The following is a 15,223-nucleotide window of genomic DNA, read 5'->3' as shown; positions in this document are numbered from 1 at the left end:
TCACGCGGGCCCTTTGTGTCTCTCCTCCTCCCGCAGCAAGATGTTCATCGGGGGACTCAGTTGGCAGACTACGCAGGGTGAGCGAGCCCGGGTGCGCCCGCCAGCCCGGCAGGGCACCCTGGACCCCTCGGCGCCCCGGAACCGGACACCCCAGCCCGGCCCTGCGCCCTGCTGACCCCGGGCGCCCCCGCTCTCTCTTTCGCGCCCCGCCCGGGGACCCCGAGAGCGCAGGGCGATCGGCAAGCTCGCACGGCCCAGCGGGTGGAGGGGAGAAGATGAGGGGTTCAGGGGGCATCGGGGGGTGGGCTGGGCCCCCGAGACCCGCCGGCGGCAGCGCCAACTCCGCTCGCACCTGCGGCTCAAACTTTTGTGAGGCGGCTCCCTGAGCGGCGGGAACCCGGCCGGAGCCGTCCCCCCTCTAGCCCAGCTCGGCCCTCGGCTTCCTGGGGCCCCTATGGGCGCCAGGAGGCTCCACGGGAGGCGGGTGAGGGCTGGAGTGGGGGGGGACAGTGGAGAACGCTCGGGCTGCTTGGCGCGGGGGCGGCCGGGCCACGCCGGGGTCACCGGGGGCAAAGGACGGGGGAGGGGGGGAAGGGCGCGGGGCCCGGGCTGGTCCGAAGGCGGGTGTGTGGTTACAGAAGGGCTGCGCGAATACTTCGGCCAGTTTGGGGAGGTGAAGGAGTGTCTGGTGATGCGGGACCCGCTGACCAAGAGATCCAGGTGAGCCCCTCACCCCCTCCTCCTGCTCCCGGCTCTCCCCCCTCCACCGCCACTCACTCCTTGTAACCATCTGCCTCTCCCTCACTACGGCGCGCAGGGGTTTCGGCTTCGTCACTTTCATGGACCAGGCGGGGGTGGATAAAGTGCTGGCGCAATCGCGGCACGAGCTCGACTCCAAAACAGTGAGTGGCCCCCGGGGCTTCGGGGGTCCTTTGGGAGAGGGAGGCCGCCGGAGGAGAGGGTCAGGAAGGACTCTCCCCGGGGGACAGTTGGACAGGGTCCGTAAGGAAGAAGGGAGTTTTCTGAGTAGAAGGGCTGCCAGGCTCTGAAACTTTGTCACTAGAGTTGAGGGGAGAGAGAGGAGAAAAAAACCCAGGCCTGCCATGAGATGCTACATCTCCCAATCCCTCCAGTACTGGAAAGGGAAAAAGCAGCTACCACCCCCTCCCCAAATGTACTAATCTTGATGCCTCCGAGAGGAGCTTGGGGTGAGGCTAGGTCCCTTCCCCAGCCCAAGTTGGGTGAGTCAGGACTGCAGTGACCCACCCTGGTCACCGCTTCTCTGAACTCTAATATTGGGTTCTGTGACATCCCTCCTCCCCCCTCAATTCCAGACCAATGGCAAAGCATCACTGAGTCCCCCTCCCTCCTTCCTGCCTTCCCCCCTTCCCCTGACTTTTGGTCAGTGTGCCCCTTGCTTTGTGTAGAAGACTCAGACCTGCTTTGCCCGTGAGGAGATTCATGAGAAGGAAGCTAGTTTGCCTGGAAATAACCCTTCTGAGGGCTAGATCTTAGCTGCTTGTTTGATATTCAAACTCCTGGAACATTTTGCTCTTGTCCCACTGCTCCCCGGTGTCTTGGGCCCTGCAGGGGGCGCTGGCCCAGGCCCTAGCTCAAGGGGAGGGAGAAGGAGAGAGTCAGAGGAGGAGTTATTCTGTGATGGGGGTGACCTGTGATGGGGGTGACCATCTGCCAAGGGGCCAGGACAGTGCGATCTCTCTCCTCACTCCTCCACTCTCCCCCAGCCCTGGGCCTCCCTGCTTGGGTCAGTCCCTGGCTCCTGTTTACCTGCAACAATAGCTGGTTGTGCCCAAGAATTTGTTAAATTACCGCCTGTCCCCAGCCCCTGTTATCTCTGCCCAGTGGCTCCCACTCCTGCTTCCAGTAATGAGCAAATGAGGCCAGGCCTCAACTTTGCCGGCTCTGAAAGGATCTTCTTGGCTCAGACTGAGTGACCCAAGCTGGGAATGGAGAGACAGTGGCCTATTGTTTTTGGTTATTATCTGCCATCGAGCTGCCTGTTCTCCTACCATCCCCTGTCCTCAGAATGCACTGATGGTTTCTGCAGCGCTCAGGAAGATGAGATTTAGGGGCTGCGGCTGGGGTTGGGGGTGGGATGGAAGATTGATCAAGGGAAGAGAGAGGGGAGAAAGAAGGGTGAGATGGACATCCTTTTGAAATTCAGGATTCAAGGGCAAGGGCTTTGTGTTTGGCATTCTCTGGCCTGGGAAAAAGGGGGGTAAGAGGGAGGTTGATTGTGGGGAGTCTATTTTAAGTTCTGACTTTCACCTTTTATTTACTTGTTGGGTTTTATTTATGTTGCCAGCTGTGAGTCAGAGTGGAGGTGGGGTGTGTGAGGGATGGGGTATGTGTGGGTCTGCGGGACCTGGCTTGGGTACCATCTCCTCATCCGGGTGTGCGAGGGGCACTCTCTGAGTTGGGCTGTGGTGGCTGGGGAGGCTGTTTTCAAGAGAAATAGGATGAAAATGTCCATAGATGCGTGAAATCACACCTTTAGACAAGGAAAATGGTCAGCTGTGACTTTCCCTGGGGCCTGGTGGAAAGAGAGGAGGCACTGGCCCAGCATGAATTTTGGAGGTTCCTTCTCTGTGGCCGGATTTCAGTGGGGGAGACTGTAGGAAGCTGGTCCCTGGTTTGCGCCATTCAGGCAGAGAGGAGCCGGAGCCAGTCGCCTAGAATGAGCCTGAGTTTTGAATGGAAGGAATTTTGGGAAAAGATAGATCTTGCCTGTGATTGGCTGGTAAACTTCTGAGTGGTGTCTACCCATGTGGGTGGCAAGAAACTCTGGAATGTCTTGGCCTCACAGGCCCTGCATTGATCACAGTGTCTTATGCCCTGGCTTTTGCTGTTTCTCACTATAAGTGGAGTACCCAGGAGTACCCGGGTGCATGTTGCTTTTCTCCTTCGGTTGTTTAAAGTCAAGGGCAAAAGTGGCCTGCCGATTGTAGTACTTTTGCTTGGGCAATGAAGGGCAGTTCACAAAGGGCTGCTTTCACCCACGTTATCTCATTTGATTCCCCCTAGCTGCCCCTGGGAAAAGTGAGTGTGATTGTCCCCACTTTACAGATGAGGGAACTGAGGCTCAGGGGGGTCAGGTGAGTTTCCAAGATCATAGGCTTGGCCAGGGGCCCAGAGTTTCTGAGTCCAAGTCCCATGCCCTTGCGCATCACCAAAGCCTGGGCTCTGCGTCACCCCAAGCCTAGCTCCATTCTCAAGAAGCTGCTTGCACCCTCAGGGAGGGCTCTTAGATGTCGATAATATCGGGGAAACAGAACTGAGTCCATTCCTGGTGGCTTATGAACTCTTATCTTGAAGCAGAGAGTTTCCATTTGCAAGGCTTCAAAAGTCTGGATTGTGTGCCTCACCTAGACAGGTCTCTGCGTGAAGTCAGTTAAGCCGAGAAGGCCCTTGATATACCTGGTGCTTAAAGGAATAAGACTTTGGCTAATTTTGGGGGGTTCTTGCTGTGAGCTAGACACCGTGCCAAGTGCTTTGTAAGCATTATCTCAAATAATCTGCAGAGGACCCTTTGAGGTGGATGTTACTGTTTGCCCATTTTGCAGGTGAGCTTGACCCCGAGGCTCAGAGATTTTAAGTAACTTGTCTAAGGTCTCACAGCTGGGAAGCAGTGTAAGTGGAGTTTGGACTCAGCGGCCTGGCTCTAGGACCTAAATGCTTAACCACTATATTTTCCTGCTAGAGGCAGTGATTGCTTCTGTCACCTCTGTATCCTGGGATGAGAGAGGTCCTTGGGGCTGAAGGCTGTGTGGTCACCCATCTGAAGTGTGATAATCAAGGCCCCTTCTACCTCTCCTTTCTCTTTCAGATTGATCCCAAGGTGGCCTTTCCTCGAAGAGCACAGCCTAAGGTAGGTGTGTCTGTGTCTGGGAGCTCTGTTACAGAGGGCAATGATATTCTCAGCATTCCTTTGTATGAAAGATGCTTCTAGAACCTCTCTGTGGCCTGGGATCGGGGGAGGGAGGATTCTTGATGTCCTTGCTCTGTGGATTGAGGACATCATGCATCGCCTTTCCAGCTGTGCTCTGGAGTGAACTGGGAAAGGGGCTGCGTGTATTGGGAGAACGGAAACCCCTCAGGGGACTTGTCCTGTATTTAAAGCCAATATGATTTGGATCCTGAGTTGAATTCTGACCTCAGAGATCACAGCCTCTGTGCCCGGTGCCTCTCGAGGTCAACTCCAGGACAGACTACCCCCTGTGGCTGAGCTACAGTTGGGCCAGGGAGCTACCTCTGACCCTAGTCACCCTCCTACCTCTTGACCGTGATGTGTTGGGTTTGAGGAGGGGGAAGGGACCATGGTGTCTGTCACCTGTTGTCTTTCAACTTGGGTGACTGGGACTGCCCTCCCAAGTGCTCTTTCTCTGAGCTGTGGTGTTTTTCTGGCCGTATGGAAAACAGATTTCTAAGCAGTTGAGCTATATAGCACTCAAAACTTTTAGTTCAGGTCAGGTGCCTAGGATTCTAGTCCAGGCCACCGGGCAACTAGCCAGATCTTAATTTTTAAGCAGTGGAATATAGGGACAGACGGGAAGGCTGATTACAATACCCGGGGCAGGACCCCTGTGTCTGCTGACTTATGTGTCCTAGGACTAGGTAGGTCCCTCTCCAGGAGATCTTAGTTTCCCCTTTGCAAGGGGGTTGGTGGGAACTAGAGTGCTTTAGGATTTTGAGTCATGGAGCCCAGCTCCTGCCACAGCGAAGGAAGGGGGGCAGCTTTTAGGAAACAGGAAAGGGGCATCTCTGGAAGGGTCCAGCAGAGGACCGGAAAGCAATTTTGGAGCAGGTATTCGAAGGAAGCCGCACCAGGGAGCACATGGTCGGAATTGGGTTAATTCCATTAAGCAGTTTGGTGACAGAAGGTGCTTTAGTGTTAGGATGGGGCTGGGAATTGCCGTGGATTAGCCATGCGCTCCTGGGGTAATTAGGACCATGTGTTCTTCCTAAAACAGGGCTGGGGCCACGGGGCTGCAAGAGGTTGGTTGGGAGAAGGTTGATGAGGGAAATGTTGGTGTGGAGTTCAGGGGCACCCTGTGGTGGGTTTTGGCCTCTCCCAGGGGGCTGGTGGGGTCTTTAAGTTCGGCTGTATGTCTGGGTCACTAACCTACCCCCTTCTCTGTATTGGTCTTTAGGAAAGGCATTTTCTGCTCACAGACCCCAGGGAGGGTGGCAGGAGGGAGGCACACTCCAGCCAGCCAGGGTGTGGGGTGCACAGCTGCCTGTGACAGGCCTAGAGGCGGGGGTTCAAGGGGGAGCTCGGCGGGGGGGGCCTTCAGAGTAGCTGGGGCCACAGAGAGCTTGTCAGCTGGCGCCCTGGCAGGAGGGCTCGAGCCCCTGCTGGTGGCAGTAGGCCACAGGACTCAGATGCCCACTTTCTCATTCCCTCCCCCTAACAGATGGTGACTCGAACGAAGAAGATCTTTGTCGGGGGGCTATCAGTGAACACCACGGTGGAAGACGTGAAGCAATATTTTGAGCAGTTCGGGAAGGTGGGTCAAATCTGGGGTGCTTGGTGGTGGGGGGGTCTGAAAGGCCTGTAGAATTGGTCAGTAGCGAGTGGAGTCCAGGTCATTCCAATTTTTGAAAAAGGTGTAAAGGGGGCTGGGTCCTTCTGTGGGTGAGGCGAGGCCAACACACTGTTCAGGCTCCTGTCCTATCTATGGGCCTCCGACTGTGGACCCATCCCCAGGGATACAGGCCACACAGTAGCTGTCTCTGTCGTTGCCTTTCCCCTGTGTTTTTTCTCTTGCTTATCTTCATGCTCCCGAGGGAGGCTGCTCTCCCATAGCCAGTTCAATCCAGTCACCCCTTGGCCTCCTGGGAGTTTGCACCTGTCCAGGCCATGGGCGGTTGTACCTTCCCCCAGGCCTTTCTGGTGAGGATGATAAGGAGGTAATAAATATGACTCCCAATTGCACTTAGCACCCTGCTTGTACAGGTGGGAGCTTGGGGCAGGAGCTGGGGAGACACTGATCCCCTAGCTATTTGGGGGGTGGGCTGAAGATCAGACCCAGAGGATTGGGTCTCAGCTCCGAGGTGCATCCAGCTTTAATTTCTGGGCTATTCAGTCTACGAAGTAGGAGATGTGGCGATATTAGACAATAGGATGTCCTCAGAAAGGTGGGCAATTTCAATGTCAAGGTCCTATGGAGAGATAGCTAACAGGGGACCAAATTTTAATCTCAGGATGAAGTAGGACTGCCGCGCTTAGTGCTGGGGACCCTGTTCTACTCCTGAGACACGCTGCAGGCTGGGTCTCTACTTTCCCATCAAGGCATTTTCAGTTCCCCATTAGGCAAAGGGCAAAGAAGGTGGCTTGGGAAATAGGAAGCGGGCTGGCGACTGGATGGGTTTTCAGTCCCCTGTCTCAAGGGTAGAAGGGGAGAGGGTGGGAGGTCCCCTGGCCAGCGGATGCTGGCGGCGTTGGGGCCAGAGGCCGAGGCTCAGGCGCCTCCGTGGGGACCCAGGTCCAGGACGGAGGGCAGGTCGGCAGCCTGGGCCCCAGAGGGAAGGGCGCTCCTGGGAAGCAGCAGGCCCCGCTTGCTCCGGCGGGGTGTCTTTGTGTCTGAGCGCCGAGCATTAGAGCTCGCACTAATCTGATCCAGCAGCTGTGATTGGAGGCCGCCTGCCCCCGGGGCCGGCGTTGCCATGGCAACCGGGCCCCAGGAGAAGCCGTCAGCGGCCGCGTCTTTTGTTCGGGCCTAAATCGGCGTTGGCATGTGAAACCGGCCCGGGGAGGCCAGGGGGAGCCGGAGAATAGGCTGCCAGGGAGCGAGGGGGACAGCCGGGAATGCCAAGGGCCCCGCGGCGGGGGGCCCCCCGCCCGGATCGTGGGGCCGCCGCCGAGGGGGGAACAATGGTCAGCCGCCATGGCTGCCACTCAGGCTTAGCGGCCGCCGAACTTGGCGGCTCCCACTGGTCAGCAGGCCTCGGCCGCCTCCCCTCCCCCTGCCAGAGCCCCCCTGCCCTCGGGTTCCCATGGAGACCAAAGCCTATTAAGGACACTGAGCTGGGAGCCTCCCTCCCCTTAGCTGGCCCCAGGAGGGGACACCAGTGGGGGTCTCCTGGACCCCTAGCCACCTTCCTTGTTCCCTGCCCTGGCCTCAACCCCACTGCCCCACTGGGGATCTGTCCAGCCAGGGCCCAGGTTGAACGATCTGGGGGGCCAGGGATGGTGGAGTTGGCAGGCAGGATAGAAGAAGTTGAAAATTCTGTGGATTTGGACAGAATCAGTTTGTGAGTCAGGCAGGACCTCAAAGCTGTAGGACAGAAAGGAGGGTGTGGCTGGTTCTTAGTTTATTCATTCATTCATTCAGAAAAATAATTATTGAGCACAAGGTGCTCAATAGGTTGGTTGGTCATGGTCATAGCTGACACAGGCACTGTCCTCATGGAACTTTCAAAGCCAGCAGTGTTAGGTTGCTCTCTCCAGCTTTGTCACTTTCTCCCACATGACTGAGGACAAGCCCCTCCATAATAAGGTAAAAATAATAGTCATTATTTATTAAGCACTTACTGAATCCCAGTACTGTGAGTTAAGAGTATATATGCATAATCTCTTTTAATTCTTCCCGATAAGACACTCTTACACCCATTTTACAGATGAGGAACCTGAGTCACGGAGACACAGCCACTTGCCCAAGGTTACTCACCAGCAAATGGGGGACCTAGCATTCCAATTCAAAGCTTATGCTTCTATCACAACCCTCTTTTCTAGGTTTCTATGTTCCATTGTTTAAGGGGATGGGGAAGGTGTGCTGAGCCTGAAGTGTCCCTCCAGTTTAGACAGTCAGCTGATTTGGGATTGGGACTCAGGATGGGTCCTTAAGGATGGGAGTGAGGGTGACACTCCTCTGCAGGGACCTGGGGCAGGAAGTTCCTAAGGGAGGAAAGTGTCATTTCCTTCTCAGATTCTCCAGGGACCCAGCTGCCTCCTGGCTCAGTGGGGTCCTGGTTCTCCGAAGGGGAAGTCAGAGGCCCAGGGCAGCATGGCGCCTAAGGAGAGTTGGAGGACCACCCTGTTCAGAGGCCTCCCCTGTCCTTAGAGAGGCAGATGATGGGCCTGGAAAGGGCAAAGGAGAGTGGGGAGAGGCCGCGCCCCACGGCCTCAGGAAGTTTTCCTTAATCCCCTGGGTGTCTGACCATTTGTGTGAGGGTCAGCAGCTGGAGTGTGATGGAGGGGTATCAGAGGCAGCCCTTGATTTCCACCGAGGATGAATCAGACCTTAGCTTCACTCCGTGAGATAGCTGACATTGACTGAAGAATTAAGGGGGGAAGGAGGATGCACCAGATGTAGGCAAAGGGACTGTGGGAGGGAAGGTAAGGCCATCGGCTGTCCGTGTATCTAAGGGGATGCCTTGAGGGAGTAGCAAGAAGTCTGGGGTCCAAGGGATGGGGGCTAATGTAGACTCTCCCCCTTCCTTAGCCCCTGTCCCCTCCCCCAGTCAGTGGGAGGCTAGCAGCCCAGGCACTGAACTCTACTTGCTTTAATTACAGCCTCTAGCAAAAGGAAACCTCAATTAGAGGAAAAGATCTGTACCAGCAGAGGGGAGTCAAGACTGGCTGGAGTGGCTGCTGTCCTCTCAGCCTTTTGCAAAAAGGGAAGAGGCTTTTGCTTCCCCATCTCATATCTTGGCTTCTGTATTTCCTCCTCTAGGCTTGGTCTGGGATTTGCTCTGTGTCCTTGGGCAGGTAGCTTCACCTCTCTGAGCCTATTTTCTTATCTACAAAATGAGGCTGGTACCATGCAGGCAATGTGCCGGGAACATATCCCACACTTAATATTTGCAGGCTGGTCCATTGAGAATCTGGTGGTTGAATGGGGGGTTGCTGTGGCCTCCAGTGGGGTCGCAGATGGAAAGTTGTCCCCAGCATGGGAGGAGGTTTAAGATAAAGCCTAGACTAGACAAAGGGGAGTGGGTATAGGACCCCTGCTCCTGGGTTGTGACGGGTCCCCTGGTATCTGGTGGGTCCTCCAACAACAAAATGGCTCTGTTCCATTTCAGGTGGATGATGCCATGCTGATGTTTGACAAAACCACCAACCGGCACCGAGGTGAGTGTGGCCCCCTCCCCCTTTCCAGGCGGGGTTGGGGGCCTGTGGTCAGCCAAGGGGCTGCAGGTCACAGCTGCCCTTTCATCTCTCCTCTTGACATCCTATCCCTGAGGATCTGCATCCTCTCCAGGGCCTGGCCTTACAGAAGGCTTTTGTCCCGCTGTTTCCTGTGCTAGAAACTTGCAGAATTGCAGACACCCGAGAGGAGCAGAGGAGCAGACTCCCTCCCAACTGAGCCCTTCCACCCCTACGCGGCCCCCACCATGTCTACCCAGCCAGTGTCTCTGTGGGGACTTACCTCGTCCCTGGTAACCAGAGCTCAACCCAGGCTACCCTAGGGTCAGGCTGACTCGTGGCCCCAGGCATTCTGCTCCTGCCACCTCCCTCCACCCTCACCCTCGGGCTGAGCCCAGCCCCCAGCCTCCTTGCCCCTGAACCTGTGAGCATCTGGGCCACAGTGTTCACACTGCCTGGTTGTTTTTCTCCCAAGGGCCTTGACTTCTGAGAATCCCATTCCAGTCCCTGGGGCACACCAGGGAGGAGGTGGGGCTGTTTCTCCAGTTGCTTCAGGCCTTAGGGCCTTTTAACCTGTTCTGAGAGTGGAGTATGTGCTGTTGCGTGTGCATGTATCTAAATGTGAGGATGTCAGTATCTGAATATGTGTGTGTTTGGTGTGTCAGGGTGACTGTGTATGTATCCATAGGGGTCTTTATGTCTTTGTGAGCGCTAGTGAGTATCTGTGTGCTATATGGGTACGTGTGTGTGCGCCTACCTATCTGTGTATGAATGTGTCTGTGTACAAACATATGTTTGTGTGTGTCATTTTAAATAAGTGTGTGTGCTTTCTTCCCCCTTTAGAAAGCATCTGAGTGAGAGAAAGGGCGTGTCGAGTGTAATTTCCTCATAGCTCTGCCACTTTCTAACTTGCTGCATGACCTTGAGCAAGTCACTTCACTTTGCTGAGCTTTGGTTTTCACATCTGTAATTTGGAACTAGAAACCGTGTCTCAGAGAGTAGTTGAGAGGTGCCTGCGCTGTGAGCAGAGCCTCTCGTTAACTTTCAGACGCCTTCCTGGGAGAGCAGAGTCATGGTATTAGTGTGACTCAGGGCTGGGTTTTGACCGTGCCTTTGCCCTCCAGGGTTCGGTTTTGTCACGTTTGAGAGCGAAGACATCGTGGAAAAAGTGTGTGAAATCCATTTCCATGAAATCAACAACAAAATGGTGAGCCGGGGTTGGATAGGGTGGAGGCGCAGAGAGAGTCTGAGGCTCCAGACTGAGCCGGCCAGGGATGCCCGGAGGTTCGGGAGGCAGTCAGTGGGGTAGTCACTTCCCTTACTCCCTGAAAATCTAGACAGGAAGGCAGTGTCCCATGGCAGTTAAAAAGCACAGGTTTGAAAGCCTGAGTTGAAATCCTCTGCCACTTGCTAGTGTAGTCACTGGGCAGATGGCTTCCCTTCTCGGAGCCTGTGGCAATAGTTCCTCCATCATAGGATTGGTGTAAACATTCACGAACTATTGCATGCAAAGCCATTTTACACAGCACCTAGCATGTAGCGAGTGCTCCGTAAATGGGTAACGATGAAATTAATAAAAAGGCCTGGCAGGGAACAGAAGGGTCCGTGAACCCAGGACTATAGGAGGGACTGACCACCAGGTCTCATTGCAGGTGGAATGTAAGAAAGCTCAGCCAAAAGAGGTGATGTCGCCGACGGGCTCAGCCAGGGGGAGGTCTCGAGTCATGCCCTACGGAATGGACGCCTTCATGCTGGGCATCGGCATGCTGGGTATGTGCCAGGCCTGCACCTGCGCTTCTTCCGGCCCGGACCTCCTCCCGGGACTACCGAGGGCGGCGTGGGTGTCACATCTCTTCTGTGGTCTGCCCTCCTGAGTCACTGGGCGGGAGTGGGGACCAAGGATCGCAGGCCTACCAAAGGTGGGGCAGTTTTGTTGTGGGGTACTGCCCTCTGGCGGTAGCCCGAAGAATGGTCCAGCTGCTCCTTATTAATTAATTGGTCCTTCTGTCCATCCATCCATTCGTTAGTTCATTCATCCACACAGTAAATAGTTATCGAGCAACTATAAATGCCAGGCATTGTGCCAGGAAGTACAACAGTAACTTTCCTTGGACCTTTATGGTCTGACAGGAACAAATAACTAAGATCATAAATAAATAAATAGGTTTAGGATGGAAACGTATAGCATAGTTCACAGGGAACTTGACCAAGACTTGGAGAAGCCAGAAAAGAAGTTACATTTGAGCTGAGTCTGCTGGTTGAGTAGGAGCTAGTTATGGGAGGGCAGGGGAGAAGGGAAGGCGAAAGTATTCCAGGCAGAGGGGACAAGATTTACAAAGGCCCGAAGTCCTTTAAGAAGGCAAAAGGAAGGCTGCTGCTTGTTCATTCAACTAATATTGATTGAGCAGCTTCTGAGAGGCAGCACCTGCCCTCGGGGAGTTCCCCATCAAGTGGGAGACAGGAATAAATGGTCAGTGTCACCACAGAGTGATTGGAGGCTGTGGGAGGCCCAAGGAGGCACCTAAACCCGCCTGGGTGTCTGGGAGGCCCCCTGGAGGAGATGAAGGCTGCCACGACCTTGGAAGGTGAGCAAGAGTCAGCAACACTTGGGGCCCATGGCCAAGGGTGAAAAATCTGAGCTAGGCCCCCAGGAAGCTCACAGTCTCCCTGGAAAGTCAAGCTGCGTGCACACAGAAAGAGAACAGTACCGGGGTGGGGGGTGGGGGGGTCTTTATGCAGGGGATGGGGGAGGGGTGCTCTGGGAATTTAGAGGAGGAGGGAATGGTGTGGGCTAGAGGGTCAGGATTTGGGATTACAGGACAACACCCTCCAAGTGGAGCATGGGCTTCTTTGGAAGTTTTTAATTTTCACTTTTTATTTGGAAGTAATTTCAAGCTTTCAGAAGGGTTGAAGAAATAAAGTTGCACAAGGATTTACCAGATTCATATGTTGTTAACATTATACCCTGTTTGCTTTAGTATTTTCTCTATTTGTGTGTGTGTGTGTGTATGTATATATATGCACGTACATATGTGCACACACACAAACATACATACACAATAATATACTTGTGATTTTTTTTTTTCCTGAGTCATTCGAAGGCAAATTACATGTATTATGGTCTTTTACCCTTAAATACGTCAGTGTATATTTCCTAAGGTTAAGGATATTCTTTTATGAAACCATAATATTTTAATCTAATCTCTCTATTTTCTGACTTTATCAGTTGACCCAGTAATGTTCTTTAGAGCATATTTTTGCTTTTCAGAACAAGATCCAGGCTACACTCAGGTCTTGCATTTAGTTGTCTTGTCTCTTTAGCCTCCTTTGATCTGGAACATTGAGAAAGTTTTCTTTTCAAGGTGATCCATTTTTTACCTCATTTAAAGAGTGGAAAAAAACCCAGGAAAGAAATCCTATAATATATAGTGAGAATCGTGCCAGTCAGATCTGAATTTGAATCCCATTTACACCATTATTACTCACGATATGATTTTTCTTTCACAGCCGCAAATATTTATTAGATGCATACTAAGTAGCAGGCGCCCGGCGGGTGCTAGAGATACAGAAAGAAAAGATGGGGAAAACAGAAAATCAGCACTTAAATCCTGAAATAAATTTAGATAACGATCATCAGGGCTATGAAAAGGAAAAACCAGGGTGATACGATAAGTATCGTAACTAATGGGAAGGGAAGACTCTTTTGGAATGAGCTCGCCGAGGAGGTGACATCTGAGCTGAGACCTGCACAATGAAAAGGACGCAGTCATGTGAAAACCTGGGGAGATGAGTGTTCCAGGCAGCAGGAATGGCATATGTAAAGGCCCTGAGGTGGGATAGAGCTTGGTGAATCTGAGAAACAGCAGAGTGACCGGGGCAAAGTATAGATGAGGATGGGAGGGAAGAAGGAGCCAGACGGAGCATGAAGCCTCGGTAAAGGTTTGGATTATTCTCAGCCAGTAACTGTCACCTTTCTGAGCCTCGGTTTTCTTATCTGTAAAATGGGGTTCCTAATAATAACAGCTGCTTAGGGTTCTTGTGAGGTTTAAGGAGAAGAAAATAAGTTGTACAATGGGCTTAGCAGAGGGCTTGGCATGTAGAAGTTATTTGGTACACGTGACTGACTGTCACCGGTGTTACGAGGTAGGAAGGGAAATGTGTGGCTCAGAGCCTTCCTCACCAATCAGGTGAGGCATCTGACACTACCCTGCCTCGCTCCATCAGGTTACCCCGGTTTCCAGGCCACGACCTACGCCAGCCGGAGTTATACAGGCCTCGCCCCTGGCTACACCTACCAGTTCCCCGGTAAGTCCAGCTCAGTGTGTCCGCACTGCCAGCATGTCCCCGGTTCCTGGGCAGTCTGACTCCCCAGGGCGGTGTCTGGGGGTGCATGGCTGGGGGGAGTCTGCCTGCTGGAGGCTTGGAAGAAAGGGCATGTCTGAGGAAGGAGCGCCTCTCCCCACCCATCCCCTCCTCACTCCCGCCCTCCCCAGAAGCTGGGGACGAGGGTTCCAGCATGGTCCTGCATGGCACCCGTTCTCTTTCAGGCCATCTCTGCCTGCCTCCTCCTGTCTTTCTCTCCTCCCCACCCCACTCCAGGGTTGCCACTTCCACCAAAGAGGGCACCAGGCTCGGGGGGCGGGGGGGTGGCTGCTCCCCAAGGGCCAACACTGGTTGTGTCTTTTCAGACACGTGTATAATGATCACATGCTACACACTGAGCCTTTCAAGGCTGACAAGACCCCGAATGGTGAAAAACCATTTAAAAGCATGATGATCACCACCCTCATTTGTAATTCAAAATAAAAATAACACAAAAAATAAACACTAGGCCTTCAAATAAGTGGCAGGGAGCCCAACGAAGTTCTGAACTCTCCCATGATGACTATTCAATGTTGTTTCTTTTGAAATATAAAGTATCAAATTTTTGCAAGGCTTTTTTTTTTTTTTGTCTTATGTTTTAGAAGGTTCTTTTGCATCATTTGCCTCTTGGGCTGCTCAGCTTGGACTCCCGTGTACAGATTATGTTGTCTGATCCTGACAACGATCTCCTGGGGGAGGACTGATGATCCCCATTTTTTAGGTGAGGAGACGGGCTCAGAGAGAAGTGACTTGCTAAGATGACTCAACTAGAAAGTCCTGGAGCTGGGAACCGAACCAAGCCTGACCTGCCCTAAGGTCATTGCTTTTCACCAATGCTGCCTCCCTAGCTCCTCCTCCCCCCGCCCCCCACAAAGAAAAATAGGAGAAGAAGTGGATTCTGGGAGATGTTTTGGTGCGATCTCAAGCCTTTTAAGAAACACTGGGAACAGTAGCTCCAGCATGGCCCCGTGCCCAGGGTATAGGTGGCAACTCTGCCTACTCTTTCTCTATGTCTGCCTATCTCTCTGTGTCTTGTGTCTCTTCCCCCACCCTTGCCTGCTGGGGACCATGCTCTCCCCATCCTCAGCTCTTGGGTCCTGTGCATGGCCTGTCCCCCTGCCCAGTCTCCCTGTGGGTGCATCTATCCTCCCTGGGCCATGCCCGAGGGCCTCCCTGGATCTTCCTAAGCTGTTTTACGTTTCATTTTAGAATTCCGTGTAGAGCGGACCCCTCTCCCGAGCGCCCCAGTTCTCCCCGAGCTTACAGGTCAGTCGCTCGGATTTCGTACACCTCGCAGGCCATATGGGGAGAAAGAGAAGGACTCAGGGACCTTCCCCTGGGAAAGCTAGTGGGATCTTTTTCTCCCACCCACCAGCCCTCTGGATGTGGGAATACAGTGACTCTGCCTGGGCACTGGCCAGTCTGTGTAGCTATATGGCCCTTAAGGGTGGGACATAGGGCCAAGCCTAGCAAATGAAGGCAAGGTCACTCATTCTTCCATTTGGCAAATATTTATCTAGTGCCTCCTGTATGCCAGGCACTACGTAGGTTCTGAGACCCAGCAGTGAAGAAGCCAGGGTCTCAGGTGGGCCAGGTGGGGACATCAGCATGCTGGCATGGGTGTGCCTGTGATTGGTACCAGCCAGCCCTTGCTGGGAGGGGATGCAGACCCAGTACTTACAGATCTCATTTTCTAAGAGAAGCCAGAAACCTGGCTTTTGCTTTTGAATTAATTTTTCAACTATTTTCAAA

The 15,223-nt window shown here is 53.6% G+C and overlaps 1 protein-coding gene across 3 annotated transcripts in view; it reads left to right on the top strand.

Moving 5' to 3' along the window:
* The first annotated feature begins 15 nt into the window (after positions 1–15).
* Positions 16–15,223, top strand: part of MSI1 (musashi RNA binding protein 1) — a 21,383-nt gene continuing 6,175 nt past the window's right edge. For 2 of the 3 annotated variants that reach the window (XR_002779318.1, XM_011355871.2), the window contains exons 1-10: positions 37–77; positions 639–720; positions 818–902; positions 3,848–3,889; positions 5,436–5,528; positions 9,046–9,094; positions 10,234–10,316; positions 10,762–10,879; positions 13,334–13,414; positions 14,681–14,737. Coding sequence is in view for 2 of the 3 variants with exons in the window: in XM_011355871.2 (XP_011354173.1) it covers positions 41–77; positions 639–720; positions 818–902; positions 3,848–3,889; positions 5,436–5,528; positions 9,046–9,094; positions 10,234–10,316; positions 10,762–10,879; positions 13,334–13,414; positions 14,681–14,737 (727 nt within the window). In the remaining variant the exon portion in view is untranslated. Of the gene's footprint in view, positions 78–638; positions 721–817; positions 903–3,847; positions 3,890–5,435; positions 5,529–9,045; positions 9,095–10,233; positions 10,317–10,761; positions 10,880–13,333; positions 13,415–14,680; positions 14,738–15,223 lie in introns of all 3 variants that reach the window. The other variant, XM_011355869.2, reaches the window with a different exon arrangement.

The sequence above is a fragment of the Pteropus vampyrus genome, unplaced genomic scaffold (genome assembly GCF_000151845.1).
Source record: "Pteropus vampyrus isolate Shadow unplaced genomic scaffold, Pvam_2.0 Scaffold23, whole genome shotgun sequence".
Classification (NCBI taxonomy): domain Eukaryota; kingdom Metazoa; phylum Chordata; class Mammalia; order Chiroptera; family Pteropodidae; genus Pteropus; species Pteropus vampyrus.
Note: the sequence above shows the minus strand (reverse complement) of the source record. Positions and strands in the feature narration are given on the sequence as shown.